Source organism: Aristolochia californica, unplaced genomic scaffold (genome assembly GCF_029961685.1).
Source record: "Aristolochia californica isolate CCGP_79_NKW_82.1479 unplaced genomic scaffold, dmAriCali1.0.hap1 SCAF_4, whole genome shotgun sequence".
Taxonomy (NCBI): domain Eukaryota; kingdom Viridiplantae; phylum Streptophyta; class Magnoliopsida; order Piperales; family Aristolochiaceae; genus Aristolochia; species Aristolochia californica.
The window spans coordinates 47113273-47132085 of NW_027182103.1; the positions used below are offsets into that span (position 1 = coordinate 47113273).

At 41.1% G+C, this 18813-nt stretch overlaps 4 protein-coding genes across 8 annotated transcripts; 3 read left to right on the forward strand and 1 right to left on the reverse strand.

Moving 5' to 3' along the window:
* Nucleotides 1-1892: 1892 nt before the first annotated feature.
* On the forward strand, nucleotides 1893-2624 carry LOC137963486 (protein DOG1-like 3). Its single transcript, XM_068810602.1, has one exon. The coding sequence runs from the start codon at nucleotides 1893-1895 to the stop codon at nucleotides 2622-2624; it is 732 nt and encodes a 243-aa protein (XP_068666703.1).
* Nucleotides 2625-5316: 2692 nt separating this feature from the next.
* Nucleotides 5317-6000, forward strand: LOC137963487 (protein DOG1-like 3). Its single transcript, XM_068810603.1, has one exon. It carries the CDS (start codon nucleotides 5317-5319, stop codon nucleotides 5998-6000), a length of 684 nt encoding a protein of 227 aa, XP_068666704.1.
* Nucleotides 6001-6504: 504 nt separating this feature from the next.
* Nucleotides 6505-11491, reverse strand: LOC137962460 (protein MALE DISCOVERER 2-like). Of its 5 annotated transcripts, none has more exons than XM_068809336.1 (13): nucleotides 10985-11491; nucleotides 10667-10733; nucleotides 10452-10584; nucleotides 10178-10249; nucleotides 9336-9479; nucleotides 9150-9260; nucleotides 8789-8850; nucleotides 8207-8671; nucleotides 7850-8040; nucleotides 7553-7685; nucleotides 7304-7461; nucleotides 7030-7218; nucleotides 6505-6844 (listed from the first exon to the last, which is right to left on the reverse strand). In XM_068809336.1, the coding sequence occupies exons 1-13, from the start codon at nucleotides 11012-11014 to the stop codon at nucleotides 6584-6586; spliced, it is 2016 nt and encodes a 671-aa protein (XP_068665437.1). In that variant the 5' UTR covers nucleotides 11015-11491; the 3' UTR covers nucleotides 6505-6583. The 5 variants fall into 5 exon arrangements, with proteins under 5 accessions (XP_068665437.1, XP_068665435.1, XP_068665436.1 ...); XM_068809334.1 differs by having other exon boundaries at nucleotides 10667-10739; XM_068809335.1 differs by lacking the exon at nucleotides 10985-11491 and having other exon boundaries at nucleotides 8789-8844; nucleotides 10667-10859.
* Nucleotides 11492-13645: 2154 nt separating this feature from the next.
* On the forward strand, nucleotides 13646-18636 carry LOC137962095 (tubby-like F-box protein 10). Its single transcript, XM_068808807.1, has 4 exons — nucleotides 13646-14102; nucleotides 14586-14673; nucleotides 16268-16397; nucleotides 17825-18636. The coding sequence occupies exons 1-4, from the start codon at nucleotides 13743-13745 to the stop codon at nucleotides 18396-18398; spliced, it is 1152 nt and encodes a 383-aa protein (XP_068664908.1). The 5' UTR covers nucleotides 13646-13742; the 3' UTR covers nucleotides 18399-18636.
* Nucleotides 18637-18813: the final 177 nt, after the last annotated feature.

Below are 18813 nucleotides of genomic sequence, written 5' to 3' on the forward strand. Positions count from 1 at the left end.
GGTCAGAGGTTAAGCGTAGAGATCCGCGTCAGAATCAAAAGATCATGTCGGCTGAGTAAGACGACAAGTTTAGACATCGGAAATCTGAGAAGGAAAGAGCCAAGGGTAGGGGTGGTCTGCGTGCTGTTAATTAGAGGCCGCGGTTGAGGTGGAGATTAGCACGCCCGGATTGGAGTATGGAATCTGATGAGATGCATCCTCAGCGCCGTTCAATTCTCAATCATTGTCAGAGGTTAAGCGTAGGGACCCGCGTCAGAATCAAAAGATCATATCGGCTGCGTAAGACGCCAAGCTTAGACATCGGAAATCTGAGCAGGAAAGGGCCAAGGGTAGAGGTGGTCTGCGTGCTGTTAATTAGAGGCCGTGGTGGAGGTGGAGATTAGCACTCCTGGATTGGAGTATGGAATCTGATGAGATGCATCCTCAGCGCCGTCCAATTCTCAATCATGGTCAGAGGTTAAGCGTAGAGACCCGCGTCAGAATCCAAAGGTCATGTCGGCTGAGTAAGACGCCAAGCTTAGACATCGGAAATCTGAGCAGGAAAGGGCCAAGGGTAGGGGTGGTCTGCGTGCTGTTAATTAGAGGCCGTGATGGAGGTGGAGATTAGCACGCTCGGATTGGAGTATGGAATCTGATGAGATGCATCCTCAGCGCCGTTCAATTCCCAATCATGGTCAGAGGTTAAGCGTAGAGACCCGCGTCAGAATCAAAAGGTCATGTCGGCTGAGTAAGACGCCAAGCTTAGACATCGGAAATCTGAGCAGGAAAGGGCCAAGGGTAGGGGTGGTCTGCGTGCTGTTAATTAGAGGCCGTGGTGGAGGTGGAGATTAGCAAATCTGATGAGATGCATCCTCAGCGCCGTCCAATTCCCAATCATGGTCAGAGGTTAAGCGTAGAGACCCGCGTCAGAATCAAAAGGTCATGTCGGCTGAGTAAGTCGCCAAGCTTAGACATCGGAAATCCGAGAAGGAAAGGGCCAAGGGTAGGGGTGGTCTGCGTGCTGTTAATTAGAGGCCGTGGTGGGGGTGGAGATTAGCACGCCCGGATTGGAGTATGGAATCTGATGAGATGCATCCTCGGTGCCGTCCAATTCCCAATCATGGTGAGAGGTTAAGCGTAGTGACCCGCGTCAGAATCAAAAGATCATGTCGGCTGAGTAAGACGCCAAGCTTAGACATCGGAAATCTGAGAAGGAAAGGGCCAAGGGTAATTAGAGGCCGTCGTGGAGGTGGAGATTAGCACGCCCGGATTGGAGTATGGAATCTGATGAGATGGATCCTCGGCGCCGTCCAATTCCCAATCATGGTTAGAGGTTAAGCGTAGAGACCCGCGTCAGAATCAAAATATCATGTCGGCTGAGTAAGACGCCAAGCTTAGACATCGGAAATCTGAGAAGGAAAGGGCCAAGGGTAGGGGTGGTATGCGTGCTGTTAATTAGAGGCCGTGGTGGAGGTGGAGATTAGCACGCCCGGAATCCACCTCTCCTGCTTCTCGACAACAAAACAGCTTGCACCTTCAAGCCTGTCCTAGTGATATCAGTGAGTTAAATGATAATGTTAATCCCTGCCCGGATAACACGTAGGAGTGCCTGGGAGGGCTCAACTGTGACAAAGCATCGCCCTTTTCCTACCGGAAAAGAAACAAAGGAAGCCCTTAAACGGCCAAATATGATCTGACTTTTCCGCCCTTTTCCGACCTCACAACCCGCTAGCAACAAAAAAACCTCGCATCTCAACGCACACTGTAAACCTTTTCCTCGCTCCGCCACGACCAATGCGTGGGCACTCGGCTCAATTCTTTCCATAAATTCCCGTTCCAACTCCATCTCTTCCTCCGCAATCTTTCTTTTCTTACACGAATTGAACGACCATCGCCTTCTTCGCCCCGTCCAAATGCCCCCTGAGGACAAAGGCTTCCACCAGAATTGGCTCGCTCAGCAGAGGGCGGACCTGGAAGAACTCTCTGAGGCCCTCCTCCACGACGCCCACGACGAAAACAAACTTCGCCTCCTTATCCGTAAATCCCTGGAACACTTCGAGAGCTACACGCTTCACCGTCTTAAACTCTCCGAGGAGGATGCGCCTTCTTTGTTTTGCCCCGTTTGGTGCACATCCTACGAGAACTCCTTCCTGTGGATAGGTGGTTGCAGGCCATCCTTCTTCATTCGACTCGCCTACACCCTCTCCGGCTCCCAGCTGGAAGCGCAACTGGAGGAGTATCTGAGCGGGGTTAGGCGAGGGAATCTCGCGGAGCTCTCCTACGTGCAGCTCTCCCAGGTGAATGACCTCCACGTTCGGACTGTGAGAGAGGAAGACAAATTGTCAAGTCGGCTGGCCAGTTTGCAGGAAAACATAGTGGATGAGCCTTTGGTTAGTTTTGCTGCCGATAGTTCTGGGTCGTCCTCCTTAAATGAAGTTGATGGCACCATGAATGCCCACGCTTCGGCTATGGGGAAGATAATAGAAGATGCAGATAAGCTTCGACTGAGCACCTTGACCAAGTTGTTGGACATATTTACCCCTAGGCAGTCTCTGGATTTTCTGATTGCAAGCAAGCAGCTTCATCTCAGCATCAACGTATGGGGGAAGAGGAGGGCTAGCTGCCATGGAAAGATCGCGACCTAGTTATGTAGTCTCCCTAAATTTTTGACTTGTGAAGATGATAGCTCGAGAAGTATAATCTCAGCAATTATTCCATGAGTGGTGCTTGGGATAAGGAACCCGGACAGGAAGCAATCAGATGTAAGAGTGAGAGAGATCGTCGAACTTGTGTTTACCAGGGCTTGCAGTTTTTTTTTTTTTCTCCATATCTTTTTCTGGATCAGAACCCAGGCTTGAAGTTTTTTCAAGTTTCTACCTGAATAATAATGTCTTCGTTCGTCTGGGACTTATATCGCCGCCTGTCTGCTTTAATTTTTGCGATCATCAGGAAGTTTTGGGTTTTGTTACCGGAAAGTATTTTTAAGATGCCTCAATTGTTGAGACATGTTTGCAATTTTACACGAATAACTACATCTTGATTCGTTCAATCGTTCTTACGGAAATCGAAAAAGGGAGTTATGTTGTCCCCTTTGCCATGGCTTGTCTCATTAGAGTCTTGTGTTCATCTTTTCTTTAACCTTCCCGAACAAAATCTGCCAACAACGATGTCGAGACACTTGATCATACGCTCTTTTGGTCATTGACAATGACGGGATCGCCATTATCGCTCACAAGATCTCCATCCTTTCTCAGCAAATGAGGAAAGTTTGCCTTTCGTATTCGCGCTTCAAAGGGTACTAGTTGTGGTTCTCGTTGATCAGGGACACAGTCGAATACGTTCTACACGACTGAAGTTCTATCCAAATGCGCTCGCTTGCAGAATCTCTGCGTTGAAGTCACAAACCCCAAAAACATAATCAAGCTTCCAGAGTTTCCTGACGTAGTTGAAGCTTTTGAGATTTGTGCCAAGTTCTGTTATGGGATCACGATCACACTTATTAGTTCCCTCAACATTGTAGCCAAGTCGATCGTGAACTTGTACGGTGAAGACTGGGAGTCTTCTAGTCTCCGACGATGGCGAAGCGTCGTTGTTGGAGATGGACCCTTTTCACCTCTTGTCGTCGGACCAATCTTTATCCCTTCTAGATTTTCTCTACCTACTGTAACGGAGTCACACTCTGCCATGGCTGCTTCAGCTTCATTTTCCTGCTGCTCTTCTCAATTCCTCGGCGACAGAGCTCTCCAATCACCGTCACCATCGGCTTCGACTGCTTCAAGCGTTGGATTCGTATCGCCGCTAGTTGTGGCATCTGCGGCGTACACCACGGCTGAGACACCCATGCAATACGCTTCCCCGAAGAGCGCAATCAACATTGTTGTACGATGTTGCGAGTTAAGTTCCCGTCGGGTTCTCCTAACAGGAGATCAAAACATCGTACGGTAGGTTATGTGACGAGAGATAGGGAAGAATCTTACGGGGCTTAGCGTTTTAGGGTTTTACAGTAAGAATTCTCACGAAGTTATAAATAATACAGTGGAATTTTATAAGGGAGAGGTCTCACAAAAAAGTCTCAGTTTTAGTTATGGTAGTCTTATATTTATATTAGGACAAATGTAGTTTAATTATAATTAGACTATATTACTTCTTCTTTTTATAAATAGGAGTTCATTTACAAATTAACCACTCGGACGTGCGCAAAGACAAATCGATCGAGGTAGAGGAAGAAAGACGAGGGTATCAATAAGTAGGATTTTCTAACTGCACATAAAGTAGCTACGTTGCACATGATTCCTATTTAACACCTTTAATTATCAATTTAAGATATTTTAAAATTTTGAAAGTAATTTTTTCAATTTATTTTAGTTTTTAAAAATGTTATTTATTGGTACTCATTTCATTACCTTCTATTTATTGTAATAAAATATATAAAAAAAATTAGTTGATTAATATAATTTTTTTATATTTTATTAAAATATATAGAAGGTAATAAAATGTGGACTAATAACCAGATTTTTGAAAATTAAAAGTATTTTTTTAATATTTTAAATTATAAAAATACATGAAATCGATAATGAAAGGTGTTAAATAAATTTGAATATAATTTTTTGTTTATTTAATATTGAAATAAATTACAGGTAGTAAAACATGTACCAACAAATAAATTTTTTAAAAACTAAAATAAAATTTAAATTATTCTATATTTTTAAAATATCTTATATAGATTAGAATAATTTTTTTTATTAATTCATATACAAGTTTTATACTTTGTTATTATAAAAAAGAAGGTAATAAAATATGTACCAACAAATAAGTTTTTCAAATAACTAAATTAAAATTTTACAAAATATTTTAATTAACTAAATAATATATTAAATCGATAATGTAAAACCAGAAATTAATGTTATTAAAATGGTTTTTAAATTCAATAAGACGAACTGCGTGCAATGGAGCAACTTTACGCGTGGGTGCCTGCATGCAATTCTGCTCTTCTGGTCTCGCCCCTTTGGCCACTTTCATCTCATGCACGCCACCACGTCGCAGCCTCTACTTTATTTCTCACAGCCACAAATGTCTCTCTGTCAGAAAGCCGCCTACCGACTCCCCCCCTTCGCTCCTCCGTAAGCTGACAAAAGAGGATAAAAAACAACGAAGCCGCAAGTAACCGAGATAATAGGCACGAATGGCTGTACGCGGCGTGGTCAGATCGGTGACGACAAACTCCTGAAAGCTCAGTCCTTCGTCTCCTTCCTATAAATCCGCACTTCCAACCTCATTGGTTTAATCAACAATCTCCCCATCAATCAGATTTCAGTACCGCTGTTACGGACTCGGTTCATGGGTTTTGATGGCTTCTACCGGACGTGGCTTCAAGACCATCGTCGCTACCTCCAACGACTCCTCTCCGCCCCCAGAGACCCACCTCACCACCACCTCTTGCAGGCTCTCGTCGACGGAGTTGTCGCCCACTACCACACCTACTTCCTCGCCAAATCTCGATTCGCCAAGCAAGACGTTCTGGCCATCTTCGACGCCACCTGGTCCACCACCTTCGAGCGACCCTTCCATTGGATCGCCGGCTGGAGGCCTACCGTCGCCTTCCACCTCTTCTACTCCGAGTCCAGCCTCCGCTTTGAGACTCAGCTCCCGGACATCCTCGACGGTCGGGGCTCAAGGGACTTGGGCGATCTCGACCCCGCTCAACTTCAACGTATCAGCGACTTGCACTTAGAGACGGTGAGAGAGGAGAAGTGGATCACCGCCCAGATGGCCGACTGGCAGGAGAGCTTCAGCGACTCGCTCTCTGAATTGGACAAGATGATGGAGGAGTTGCAGAAGATTCTGGAGGAGGCGGATCAACTGAGACTAGCTACCATCCGACGGGTTGTGGAAAATTTAAACCCGCTTCAGGCCGTCGATTTCCTGACTGCTGCTGCCGAGTTGCAGATTGGGATCCGCCAGTGGGGCGAAGAGAGAGATGGGATGACAAGGGGAAATAGGGCAACTGACGTGGATGAATAAATCCTAGCATTCCCCAGTGAGTCCTTGAGCTCCATTTTACGACTTGTAAAATTAAAATTTTAACGATTTTATGCGAAGAAATCAACGAGGATCGCTCTCCTCGATGGCATTTCGTGCAACCCCTAAACACACATCGGGCTGTCCTCTGACGTTGAAATACAAGGAGCATTGAACTTCAGATACAGTTGCAGGCTTGCAGCAGAAGAAAGAAGAGTAATTAACCTGCTGATACGTAATTGGACATTTATTTGCAGGGGATAACCATACATTACACCCCTGTATTCGCCCGTTTGCCTAGAGCCAAGTTTCTAATGAAATTAGACAGCTTTTTTGTGCCGTAATCGTTTGTTACTTTCGGAAACTGTAAAAACAAATTGCAGAAAAGTGCAGAGAAAAATAAGATAGATGGTTTTTACGAAAAAGAATCATCGTGGGCAGCAAAAGGGGTTATGGGGGAAAACTCGGCTAAACAATAGAATCATGTATACCTTGTTGAGAGAGAGATAAACAAACACGTATATACACTTCATAATTTTCTATAAATAAAACAATGGCCTCTAAAGGGACTTACAAAAGGCAAATCTCAGCTAGCTTCCATTGAGAGTATCTCCAGTTCCGCCCACCAAAGTGGGGACAGTCTTGGAGTAGCCGCATCAGCTGAAATGCCCAAAGCTTCTTTCAATTTTAGTGTTACTTCCCTCATGGTCGATCTCTGCCTTGGATCATGATGTATACATTCTTGGATGACCTCGCAAATGACATCAAGCTCATTCGTCTTGAACGACTTCAGGTTAGGATCTATCATGTAACTGATGCGACGCTTGTCATTCAAGTATTCAATTGCCTAACAAGAACAAGAGTTTCTCCATTAGGAAAATCAGAAAGAGTCCATCAGTCTTTTGTAATATGTTGAATCGAGATCTTGTATACCATTTGTTCACTTTGAAATGAAGCACATGCTTTAATACCAAATCAATCATTTATCAGATTCTACAAATAGAAGAGTTGTAAGGAGGTAAGACATCGTACCCAATTTAAAAGAGATCCTTGTTCTTCTGAGTAAGGAAGTTTTCCAGATATGATTTCAAGTAGCAGTAATCCAAAACTGTATACATTGTTTTCAGTATCTGCGGGGGGCAATTCTGAGAGATCGTGGTCATCCTCGCTTATTATCTTTCCTCTTGTCACCAAGTCTTTCCAGAAACCAACTTCTGTAACCTGACAGAATAATATAGCAAAAATAACCATCAAAAGAAATTTCATACATATAAATCAATGTAATAAAAAGAGAAAAACTAGATACCTTGGCAGCATAATCATCTGTTAGGAATACACAATCAGACTGTAGATTGGAATGTACAACAGGTGGATTCAGTTCATGGTGCATGTATTGCAGACAATAAGATATTCCCATTATAATTCTCATTCTAGCAGCCCAATCAAGGTGTTCTACATCCTTCACTACATAAAAATCAACAACAACAAATTATCAGAACATTGATGTAATTATGAATGTTGAAAAGATTAACGATTCAATGGTTGGCGTTGTCACCATGCAAATGTTCATAGAGGCTTCCACTTGGAGCATACTCGAACGCCATCAACCTTAGAAAAGGTTCATACTCTTCACAGTAGCCAAGAAGATTGACAAAGTTTTTGTGGTTCACCCGCGAAAAAACATCAATCTAAAATCCAAAAAGTCTTACGAATTAGGAACATATCAAAAGCTGTTTATTTCAATCTGAAAATATCTTTGGAAACAAAATCTTTTGACAATCTAAAAAGAAATTTTCTTCACATCACAATCCCATTCATACAAATAGAAGAAGTGATGCAAGAATTGATTAACCTTTTTTCTGAAATGTTGCTCAGCACGTTTTGACCAATCTTTGCAAGATTGAATTGAAGTAGATGCAACAGCTATTTCAACTCCACTTGATAGCGTCCCCTTGTACAATTTACACTCAGGCACAGTGGCGATAATATTACTAAAATCCTCACAAGCTATTTCCAATTCTGCTCTATTTAGCTTAGGAACCCCTGTTTAAATTTTCAAAATCACAGACTAAATGAAACAGTCCCACAAATAGAGTGGAAAGTTCTAACTTCCATCTCAAATTAATTATTGAAACCCATCATAAATTAGGAGCTTTATGAAGACTTTGTGACCAAAATATGATGAAATCAGACCAAATTAAAAGTTTACCTATTACAAACGCTTTTTGTAATTGTCCACTCAATCCAGTCTTCCAGGGACCTATGGTAGCCACTCCCTTGCTTCGACACATGAAAATTATTATAGTGGCAATTAATAGAGCAAAGGCAACAACGAGGAGTATATACTTCCACTTGCCCACATGGTTAGCTCTTGATTTGACATCATCTGTATTTATGTTATCAGAAGCTGAGTGAGATGGGGATATAGTTGAAATTGGTTGGACATTTTGAGATGTTCCCCCTGTTGGTATTAAGGGTTTGTTTGTATTCCCATTTGGAGAAGTTGTGGCAAGAAATGAACCACTTGTTATGTAAGGAGAAAAAAAAATTAGTTCAACTGAGACCCAGGGTGCAGGAAGAGCAGCAAGGTTGCTACTAAATACTCCAAGCAATTTACGATGGCCAGAATGCTTAAGGTTCCATGCATTTGCAAGCATACGTGGTTCAGTCGATCCTGCAGAAATAACACAAAACAAAAATACTTTCCGCTTAGAGAAATTTACCTTCCACTACCAGAGCCCAAATTAATGCAAAGTCAACAAAAGTTTAAATAAAAAATTACGAAAATAACCTGTTTCAGTATCGATGCAGTTCTCTCTATAGCAATGTGAAGATCCCTTGCCAGACCTGAACCTTGACAAATAATGTTGCATGCGTAACACATTTGCAACTAATAATGATTAAAAACAGTCTATGCAGCATTATGCAGTCTCCAGTTTACCTAATAAAAAATCACCTAACATGCACATGGAAGCATTTAGAACTCTCAAGCAAGCCATCTGAAAGATTGCACAAAGGTAGCAACAGAAAGCAAAAAGATTCACCATAAGAAAATGTTTGCCTCTATTAATCTTTTAATGTATGAAAAAAATTGTAATTGAAGAGTAATTGGGATAAAGGTCAACATAAGCAAATAAGATAGGCATCCTTACCAATGTCCTACTTTTCTATTTACTGCCACATCACATTGTAGCTGAGAGAGCATCTTAAACTTCTCCAACTCCGATGGCATGTTGCCTTCAAATCTATTCTCACAAAGCAGACTGCACAAAAAATAGGAACTAGTAAGTTGGTTGTATTGGGACAACTAAATCAATCTTCATAAATTGTAAACTCACAGGCGCTTAAGTGATGGCATATAGCCAATTTCAGCAGGAATTCTCCCATTCAGGCTATTATTTCTCAAGTCCAATAGCTGAAGCATAGTCAAGCTTGCAATCTCTTTAGGGATCTCTCCAGTAAAATAATTCTTATAGAGCACTCTGCAAAAGGAAAAAAGTCCCAGTAGAGGAGTTGTTGGTCTTCACCATCCTTCAAGAGAAATCATTGTTGACATAAAGAAGAAAAAAAACAGAAACAAGATGAATCAAATTTGAAGACAATGTTTATCAATAATTTTGCTTCAGAGGCCTAAAATTCAATTCAAAGAGTGCTGCTCATCCAAGAAGAATCACTTAATCTAAAAAGATCTTTGAAAAACATCTTCGTTTTTCCTAGGTGAGCCTGAAGGATACCATTAGTTGAAGTTTTTGGTAGTTATATGCTAAAATAAATCAGGAATATCCTAACCGTTATGTATGTGCCATGAAAGACTTCTCTGGAGCAGAATCTCCATAAGATAAAGCAAGGCCTCTCTGATGGTAAGAACTGTCCAAGAATCTAAATGATTAAAGACCTTAGGTTAACATAATTTCCAAAAAAACGTTTTCAACAAGAAAAATTGGATAGCTAGGATTTAATAGTGAAATTTATGAACCAGACCATTGTTTGGAATGCTTGCAAGCAGGACAAATAGTTCAGAGCAATGAGAACTAGGGTAACTATTACACTTAAGAAAATCCAAACACAGCCAACATGAATTGTAAGACACAAAGGATATATCCATATGGTATGATCCCCTGCACCTGAAAATCTTGAAATGAAGAGCTTCATTGTTGAAAAAAAACTAATGATTTCTTACAGGGCAGTCAAGTGGGAAAGCTTCCCGATTTCTGGTGCCAGCACCCCAACTAAAGACAGCTTTTTTAGATTCCTGAAGTTCCAACCCAAACATCTTCAGAATAATCACATAATCTAAACAAACAAAAAGAAAGAAGAAGACAAAATTATTAATCTGTTATACATCTGTCGACAATCTTCTTTCAACCCAAAGATTAGAGAAGCAGACAAGAATAGACATTCTTTTACAGGACTAAAACTACTCGGAGAAAAAGTATGAGCAAGAAGCAACCTACAGCATGCTAACATGACCATCTCTGCAATATATGCCAGCCCAGTTACAGGGGTTAGCATCGAAAGGATCCCAGTTAACAAGAGATCCGAAAGGATCTGTCTCAACCTTGGCTCTGAATGCCAACAAAAGGCGCCCTGCATTTCCACCAATGACTGCAATTAATACAATGGAAAGAAAGAACACTACAGCGTTAACCTGATGGAAAACGGTATTAACCTTCATCATTGAGGGACCAGCATTTTCCGACGAAGGCATGTAAGACCATTGCAAAGCAGAAGAAACCCTGCAGCTGGAACCAAAAGCCATTACATCGATCCCCCATCTCTCCAGAGGCCGAAGTCTATCTTCTTAGTGGTAAAATGCAGTATTAACAGTAGGAGAAAATGCACTAGAATAAGACGCTAGTCGTCCAAATAGCCAGATATTTGTACAAAAGCCTTTTCTCTATTTCTAAGACTTCCATCGATGAGGACAGTGGAAGTATTAACGAATTGCGTGCCAGATGCTTGTCTTGAATCTATTTATAGCGCTCACCAGAACAACATCGGCGAACAAAGCGATCATTGGCAGGAGGCAGTTCCCGAATCTGAGTCCCTCATCTCAGAAATTATTTCTTGTAACTGGGGCTTCTCTGTGAAAAGATAAGCGCCCGATAGAAAACAATGAATTCACATGCCATTAAAAATCACTGGGGATTTTTTTCTTTTTCTTTTTTTAACTCATTGAAGGCTTTTTTTGGTTGGAAACTCGATGGTTAGGCGGCCGTTACCTGTTGCCCCCGGAGGATTTGAGCTCCAGCACCGTTCGGTTCGTACGCGCTAACCTGACAGTCCGAACGGCCTCCTCGGAATCGTTCGTTTTGTATGGAATCCTTGCCTCCCATCCCTGCCCACGTCCATTTACCACAGATTTGCTATCATTCGGTTTAGTTAACCGACCCCGGATCCGATCTGATTGGAACCAGAACCTGGAGGCAAACAATGTCCTCCATGAAACCTACGACTGATAACTCAACTGGGGAAGAAGTTTTAAACAACCTGGACGCCGATTCTAAAACCAGTGACTACTGGGTCTGGCTTTTCCTTCAAAGGTTCATTTCATCCTGACTTGTTGATTTCTAAATCAGGGAGTTCCAAGAACTCCATCTCTACCCGAGTGTCGGATTCTCTAACAGTAAAAAACTTTAAAAAGTGCATAAGCAGATAATATATGTGTATCGGACATAAATTTTTTTACTCAGGACCCGATATCCAATCTGATCACCTCCAAATTTAAGTTGGACCGGTCTGAGTTCGAGTTTGGTTTGATCTGAATACTTTAAACTCGAGTTCGAGTTTAGCCTCGAGCCCAAAAATTTTAATCGAATTTGAGCCCGAGCTCTGGATTGAGTCTAAGGGTAGTATCGAGCTAACCCAAATTCCGAAACTTCATATATTTGAGCTTAGTTTGATCTGAATATTTTGAACTCAAGTTTGAACTCAGCCTTGAGCCCAAAAATTTTAATCAAATTTGAGCTCGAGCTCTGGATTGAGTCTAAGGGTAGTATCGAGCTAACCCAAATTCCGAAACTTCATATGTTTGAGCTTGGTTTGATTTGGATACTCTGAACTCAAGTTTGAACTCAGACTCCAGCCCAAAAATTTTAATCGAATTTGAACCCGAGCTCTAGATTGAGTCTAAGGGTAGTATCGAGCCGACCTAAATTCCGAATCTTCATATGTTCGAGTTTGGTTTAATCTGAATACTTTGAACTCGAACTCAAGTCAACCTGAGTTCAAAATTTTTAATCGAATTTGAGCCCGAGCTAGAGTCAACCTTCGTTTAAAACTTAAAAAATAAAGAAATAAATAAGATATCATAGAGAAGTCCAAGATTTTGCCGTGGAACATACTAATGAATGATAACCAGTGTAATAGACTAAAAAAAAAAAATAAACACTTCCATCAATAGTAATTATTTTATCGACAAACAATAGTATTAGATATTGAAATACCCAAAAAAGTTGAATGATCAATTAGGTAAATAAAATCAAATGTGAATTGACGAGATTAATTAGAGTAAAATACAATTTAAAAAAAAAATTATGTTAGCGAGTCGGTTCACAAACTAACAAGCCGAGTTTGACAAATCTCGAGTTTGACTTATTTTATCTAATAAACCTTATTTCTCCGGTTTGACTTATTTTATTTAATAAACCTTATTATTTCAAGTTTGAGAACTATTTTTAAAGTCCAGTGTTATGAGACGTGGCAGGTGTAATCAAGAGTGGGAGCTACCCCTGAGAAATCTCACTTGGCTTGGTCGCTTTCATGGGGGTGATTTTTAGCTTCTTTCTTGCCTCCCGTTTCACGGAATAATTAGATGTTTCTTCTACACCCAGACATGATTATCTAGATCAGACGAAGGCCCCCCTTTTGGCGCGCAGGGTTAAAGAGAAAACGAAGCCCTTCTCGTTTATGAGATTCCTTTCTTTTCGTTTCATGATCTCCTTCTATCATGTTGTTACCCATCCACACTGCACGGCCTCTGGAACGCAGCAGCTCTTTCTCCGCACGCGTTCAGTTCCGATCCACGTCTTCCTTTTATCCGACTCACCGCCCCGTCCCAGTAGCTTTGCGGCGAAGAATAGCAGAGGTTGGAGTTTACCAGTCAACCGAACTGACGGAGTTAACGGTGGGTGTGGTCGCCACTCGCCCGGTCGTCGATGCCGCAGCAGCAGTCAAACAAGGCTGGGCGACCTCAACCTGCAACTTCGTGCGTGCCACGCATTTTCCAAGCTTCCGAGAGGTTACTTTTTTAAGTCGAAATAATGCACCCGCGAGTCACGGCTTTTGTCATTACTTACTAAAAATATGCCCGGCCCAAGTCAAGAAAGGAATCCAGGATGTGGGCCTGACAGGATCAATTAGCCCACATGAGACTGGAAGCCCGAAAAGGTTAATTGGAGTGATGTCAGAAGAGTTACAATTAAAGTAGGTGTGGGCAAATCTCAACCGTTAAAAAACCGGCCTGAGAGACACGTAGTACTTAAATGGGAGTTATAATGTTAGATTAGTGGACTAATGGCGAGGAAAAGGAAAAAATTAGTAATCCGTAAAGAACAGGATTAGCAGATTTAAGACATGCTTTTGAAAAAAAAATTCTTCTTTTGAGACCGAGTCAAATTAGAATCATTTAATGCAGCTCCCGAAAGGATTACTCCGAGGTTCTCCTCCCGCTTCCTCGGTTCGTCCTCAGTTTGTAAAGCCAAACTGGAAGCCTCCCTCGTTGCTTCCCCTTGAGCGCGGGGGCGATGTCTCTGAGAAGGGCGTTTCTGTCCAAAAGTGGCTCCACCTCGGCGGCTCGTGCATTTTGCAGAAGCAGGAAATGTTTTTCTGGGATCAAGGAAGCGAGGGTGCTACCCAGAGAGGAAGACAATCATGGGATACAGGCAGTGGGAGAGGATGAAGAGGAAAATTGTTGGTCAAGAATGCTTCCGGAGCTGCTCGGGGTGATCATTCAGAACGTTGAATCGGACCAGGAGAGATGGCCTCTGCGTAAGAATGTTGTCGCTTGTGCCTGCGTTTGTAAAAGGTGGAGCGAGATCACTAGGCAGATCGTTAAATCTCCAATGGAGAGCGGCAAAATTACTTTTCCTTCTTCTCTTAAAGAGGTTGGTTGGGATCTCGGATATCTGTCATTGGTGACTTCTTTTTCGGGTGGTACTTGGCATTCTGCTACGCATCCACATAGGTTTTCTTTTCCTCCAACTGGATCTGATGGCTTTTGATGCGTGTCGATCCTTCACTTGGTCTTTCCGAAGACATTTATGGGTGCTTCTTTTTTAACTTTTGGTGCTTCGGTATCTTTTTAGGGTTTGCAACACTGAATAACTGATTAGATCTCTGAGTGGGTATGTAAAGCGAAGTCGATTTTTTATTGCATGCATATACATTCCGTCGCACCACCATTTCCCCCTCGAAATTGGGTATCGCCGTTTAATTTACTGTTTTTCTTCTCTCCCATTTTTAACATCTAGATCTTCTGTTTTCTTTTGTTCCAAAATAATGCTATTTCATGAAGGATAAGCATATTGCTAGAGAACAGCGCTGTGTTTTTACTTAGTAAAGTGATGTTTTTTCCCCCCAATGTGCAGCCGGGACCCCGTGATGCTCCTATACAATGCTTCATCAAAAGGAACAAGAAAAACTCTTCCTTTTATTTATATCTTGGACTGACTCAGAGTAAGTAAAGCTGACCCCTCTGTTCAAACTACTTCTATCTGACCTCTCTGTTCTTAACTACTTCTATGTAATCTTCCGCTCGTTGATTAAAATTTGCAGTGTGGTGCTTTCTGCAAAGAATATAAAAATAGGCTTTGTTAGTATTCGTGTTAGGTTTGCCATGGTCTTATTGCTCTGTTTCAATCAGTTTTATCTTTCTTCTGTGTCTGTTTACTCATTCTAAATCTTCTAGTGAAAACCATGAAGCCTCATCTGACAAAGACGCGTTCCCATTGATCCACACAAAATCACTATAACTTTTTTGGATGTATCTTTTAGAAAATTTCTAGTATCTCATGACTTCTGCTACATTGGCCAGTTAGCTTGCTTGCATCTAATGATTAACATTTATCCTGGGCAGGAAATAGGTTCTGTTATGATGTTTGTGGGTTCACAAAGACATAAGAACTTAAGATAGTAACTTACAGCATCAAGAAACACCTATAGGAGGGAATTGTCATTAATTTGTTCACTACATTCCTCTCTAAAATTACTAGTGACGCTTTGGCCCCTCTAAAATTCCTTGAGAGTATGGCTAAACCCATAAGCAAATCACTTATTGGTTTAAAGGACATCTTCCCTGTTATATTTATTCCTTTAATTGAATTTTATCTTGAGTGTTATTTAGTATGGCCAGTTTATTGAACTGGGCACATGCCTATGGGACTGTTCCTAGTTGTTTCAAGAGTACACAGGTAGTTGGTATATTTTTGTGGACTCAAGTGGGCTATGCACGTTAGTTGAGTCTAGCCTTGTAAAGGGTAGGAGTGCAACCTTTTGCTTTAGAGTTTTGGTGTGTTGGCTATGTACTGAGCATTTGGTTTCAAAGCAAGGACTATGTCTTGTGTCAAAACTCAAAGAGGACAACTTGTTGAAAGGCCTACTTGGTGCATGTATGTGAGCTGTGGTAAAGATGAAAATGGTTACTTGATCCGGAGTAAAAGCCATCAGTAGAGTGCGATAGACATAGCTACACAGTAGTTGTGGATTTTTATGTGTCTGTACAATGAAATATCAGTTCCATCAGGATAGGTTTACAGACCTAACTTTCTACGTTCCATCAGATTTGAAGCTTTTAGATATATCAGTTAGTTACTTAACAGTACCCTACAAATTTTTATTTATTCTCATCCTATGAAATTACTACAAAACCTTGCTATATGCAATTACTACAAAACCTTGCTCTGTGGGGTGGTGTTAAATTCTGCCTGCTAGTTCACAAGTGTCAGCACTCAAATGGGATTTCATGAGCCCATATGGAAAGGAAATGCTTCAATCCAGAGTCTTTTTTTTTTTTTTAGTCATCTCAATATTCTTTATCCCCTTCATCTTCTTTATTTTGAGCAATGAAATTCTCAGTCTTGCCTTTGCAAATGATAGTCTACTTTACCACTGAACTCTATGTTTTATTCTATGGTTAGTAAGTTTCCCTGAACTTCTAGCCTCAGTGTGTGAATACATGATTATTCTGTAGCCTGTACTTGTTGTACGTGATTTATCCTGTAGCCTACTTGAAATATTTAATTTACCTAATCTCATTTTATTGCTTTTTCAGCATTTATGGACAAAGGAAAATTTCTCTTGGCAGCACGGAGGTTTAGACATGGTGCTCATACTGAGTATATCATTTCTCTTGATGCTGATGATTTGTCCCAAGGAAGTAATGCCTATGTGGGAAAGTTGTGGTAAGCTGTTCAACCTTCCTTGTTTCTTTTGCAGCTTGAAGCCTTAATAACTAATCCTTCCACTTCAGAGTTCCTTTTTTAGTAGGGGAAATTTCTGTTAATCTTGCATGGTTATTGACAAATTTTCTATGATTTATATGTCATAGTCTGTATATGATACACATTAAAAATATCAAGATAGTAAAGAAAATTTTGGCAATTAGATAGTAAAGGAAATTAAAAGTACAATTCTGATGCTTTTGATAATTAACTGTGGAAATTAATTGGCAACAACTTCTATATAGACAATCTGTTTTCTCTATGCTCCAAAACTTAACAACTCTTTTCTTGTTAGCATTTGTTTGGAATTGTGGTGTACTTTCAATAAAGAATAAATAATGCACAGGGAAGGAGAGCAGGAGAGGGAACCTCAAGCTTTAATCATACACGGGGAATGAGCTTACCTGCAGCAATATGCTGACAGAAACACCTGTATTTTCTGAAAAATCACAGGTACTAGTGGTAGATATACCGTGTATGCTGCCATACAGTATGAAAAGGAAGAAGAATCAATTGCAGCAATATGCTGACAGAAAAACCTGTATTTTCTGAAAAATCACAGGTACTAGTGGTAGATATAACGTGTATGCTGCCAAACAGTATGAAAAGGAAGAAGAATCAATGATTTCTTCATGTATGTGTTCTAGCCAGCAACCTTGCATCTGCTTATGCCATTGCTGAGTTCCTTTTGTCACTGGAGGAGAAGATGGATGCTATCAACAGACCCTGATTCCTTGCAGCAGAGCCAAACTTTTGCTTCTGCTGAGTTGTATTTGCCAGTGGACTAAGAGATCATTAGTCTCATGATTATAGATGACACCTCCAATTCCAACTATTCTAGGTGCCTGGAGGAGCTGCTATGAAAGTTTAACTTCAACCAGTTCAGTGAGGGGAGTAACTCTGAGTATTAAGGAGTAATCTCACATGGATCAGTGAATACAAAGATTTTGAGTTTATTAGTTGAGAAATAAGTTTTCTAAGTTTGTTAGTTATTTTGGGATAGACCTTGGACCCAACTTCACATATTTTATTGATGATTGATCTAGTCATGCACTTCAATAAGCTACATACAATTCCAACCTTGAACTCTGTAACATAGATGCACACATAGAGCCCCGATTTCACTTTAAGAAGTTCTTCCTCTGCATGTCTGACTGGAATAGAAACGGACACATTTTAGCTCAAACAGGGTCTCTGGGGAACTATCTTTAGAAATTAATCCCTCAAAGTTTGTACAGAAGAGCTTGGATGTTGATGCCAAAAAAGAAGCTTGATATCACATTTTGTGGCTGTTGTTACTGTGTTCAACATGATAATATCATGTAAACAACTTTGGACGGTCTAGACATTTTTATGTGTACTTATTTTAAGTGTTTTTCTCCTTGCAGCTCTGATTTTTTCGGTACCAAGTTCACTATTTATGACAGTCAGCCCCCGTACATTGGTGCAAAGTTCTCAAGTACTCGGGCAAGCCGCCGGGTGGCCAATAAGCAAGTATGTCCACAAGTTGCTGCAGGTAGTTTTGAGATCGGACAGGTGTGTTACAAATTCAACTTACTGAAGTCAAGAGGCCCCAGAAGAATGTTGTGCACTCTTCAGTGCCCTCCTCAAAAAAGGGAAACTCCAAATGACTCTGAAGGAGAAGCAGATACACTCGGTGCACTTGTCCCACCGGGGTGTGCACATCTGAAAAACAAAACCCCAAGGTGGCATGAGCATTTGCAGTGCTGGTGTTTAAATTTTCATGGACGGGTGACGGTTGCTTCAGTGAAAAACTTCCAGCTGGTTGCCACTGTGGATCCCAGCCAAGCAGGCTCTAAGGGGGATGAAGAAACAGTATTACTTCAATTTGGGAAAGTAGGGGATGACGTGTTTACCATGGATTATAGGCAGCCGTTGTCAGCATTTCAAGCGTTTGCCATCTGCCTCACCAGCTTTGGTACGAAGTTTGCCTGCGAATGAAGGAACCAACCTTCATTTTGATGTTTCTTAGGCATTCGGATTTGTTTACAAACTTGTCTTTGAGATCTCTTGAACGAATGGCAGCATTAAGTAGGTGACGCGTGTAGAATGTATATTAGCTTATGTATGATATGTGAAGCTTTGCCATTACTGTCTCTCTCACCTGATTCTAGTTGTCCAAAACAGTGCAGATCTGTAGGCCTATACACGCTTGCCCAATCAGTAATTGGATTTGGGCAGTATATCGAAATCTCACATGTTATAGCCTGATACAAAGGCAGATAAAATCTTTTTTTTTTAATAAAATAAAAAAAAAGTATTGGCTTTAGGGGTTTTATATGGTAATAAAATACTAACCTGTAACTTCTGCCCAAATTTCGACGAGTATCGACCAATATCCGACACGACAACCACG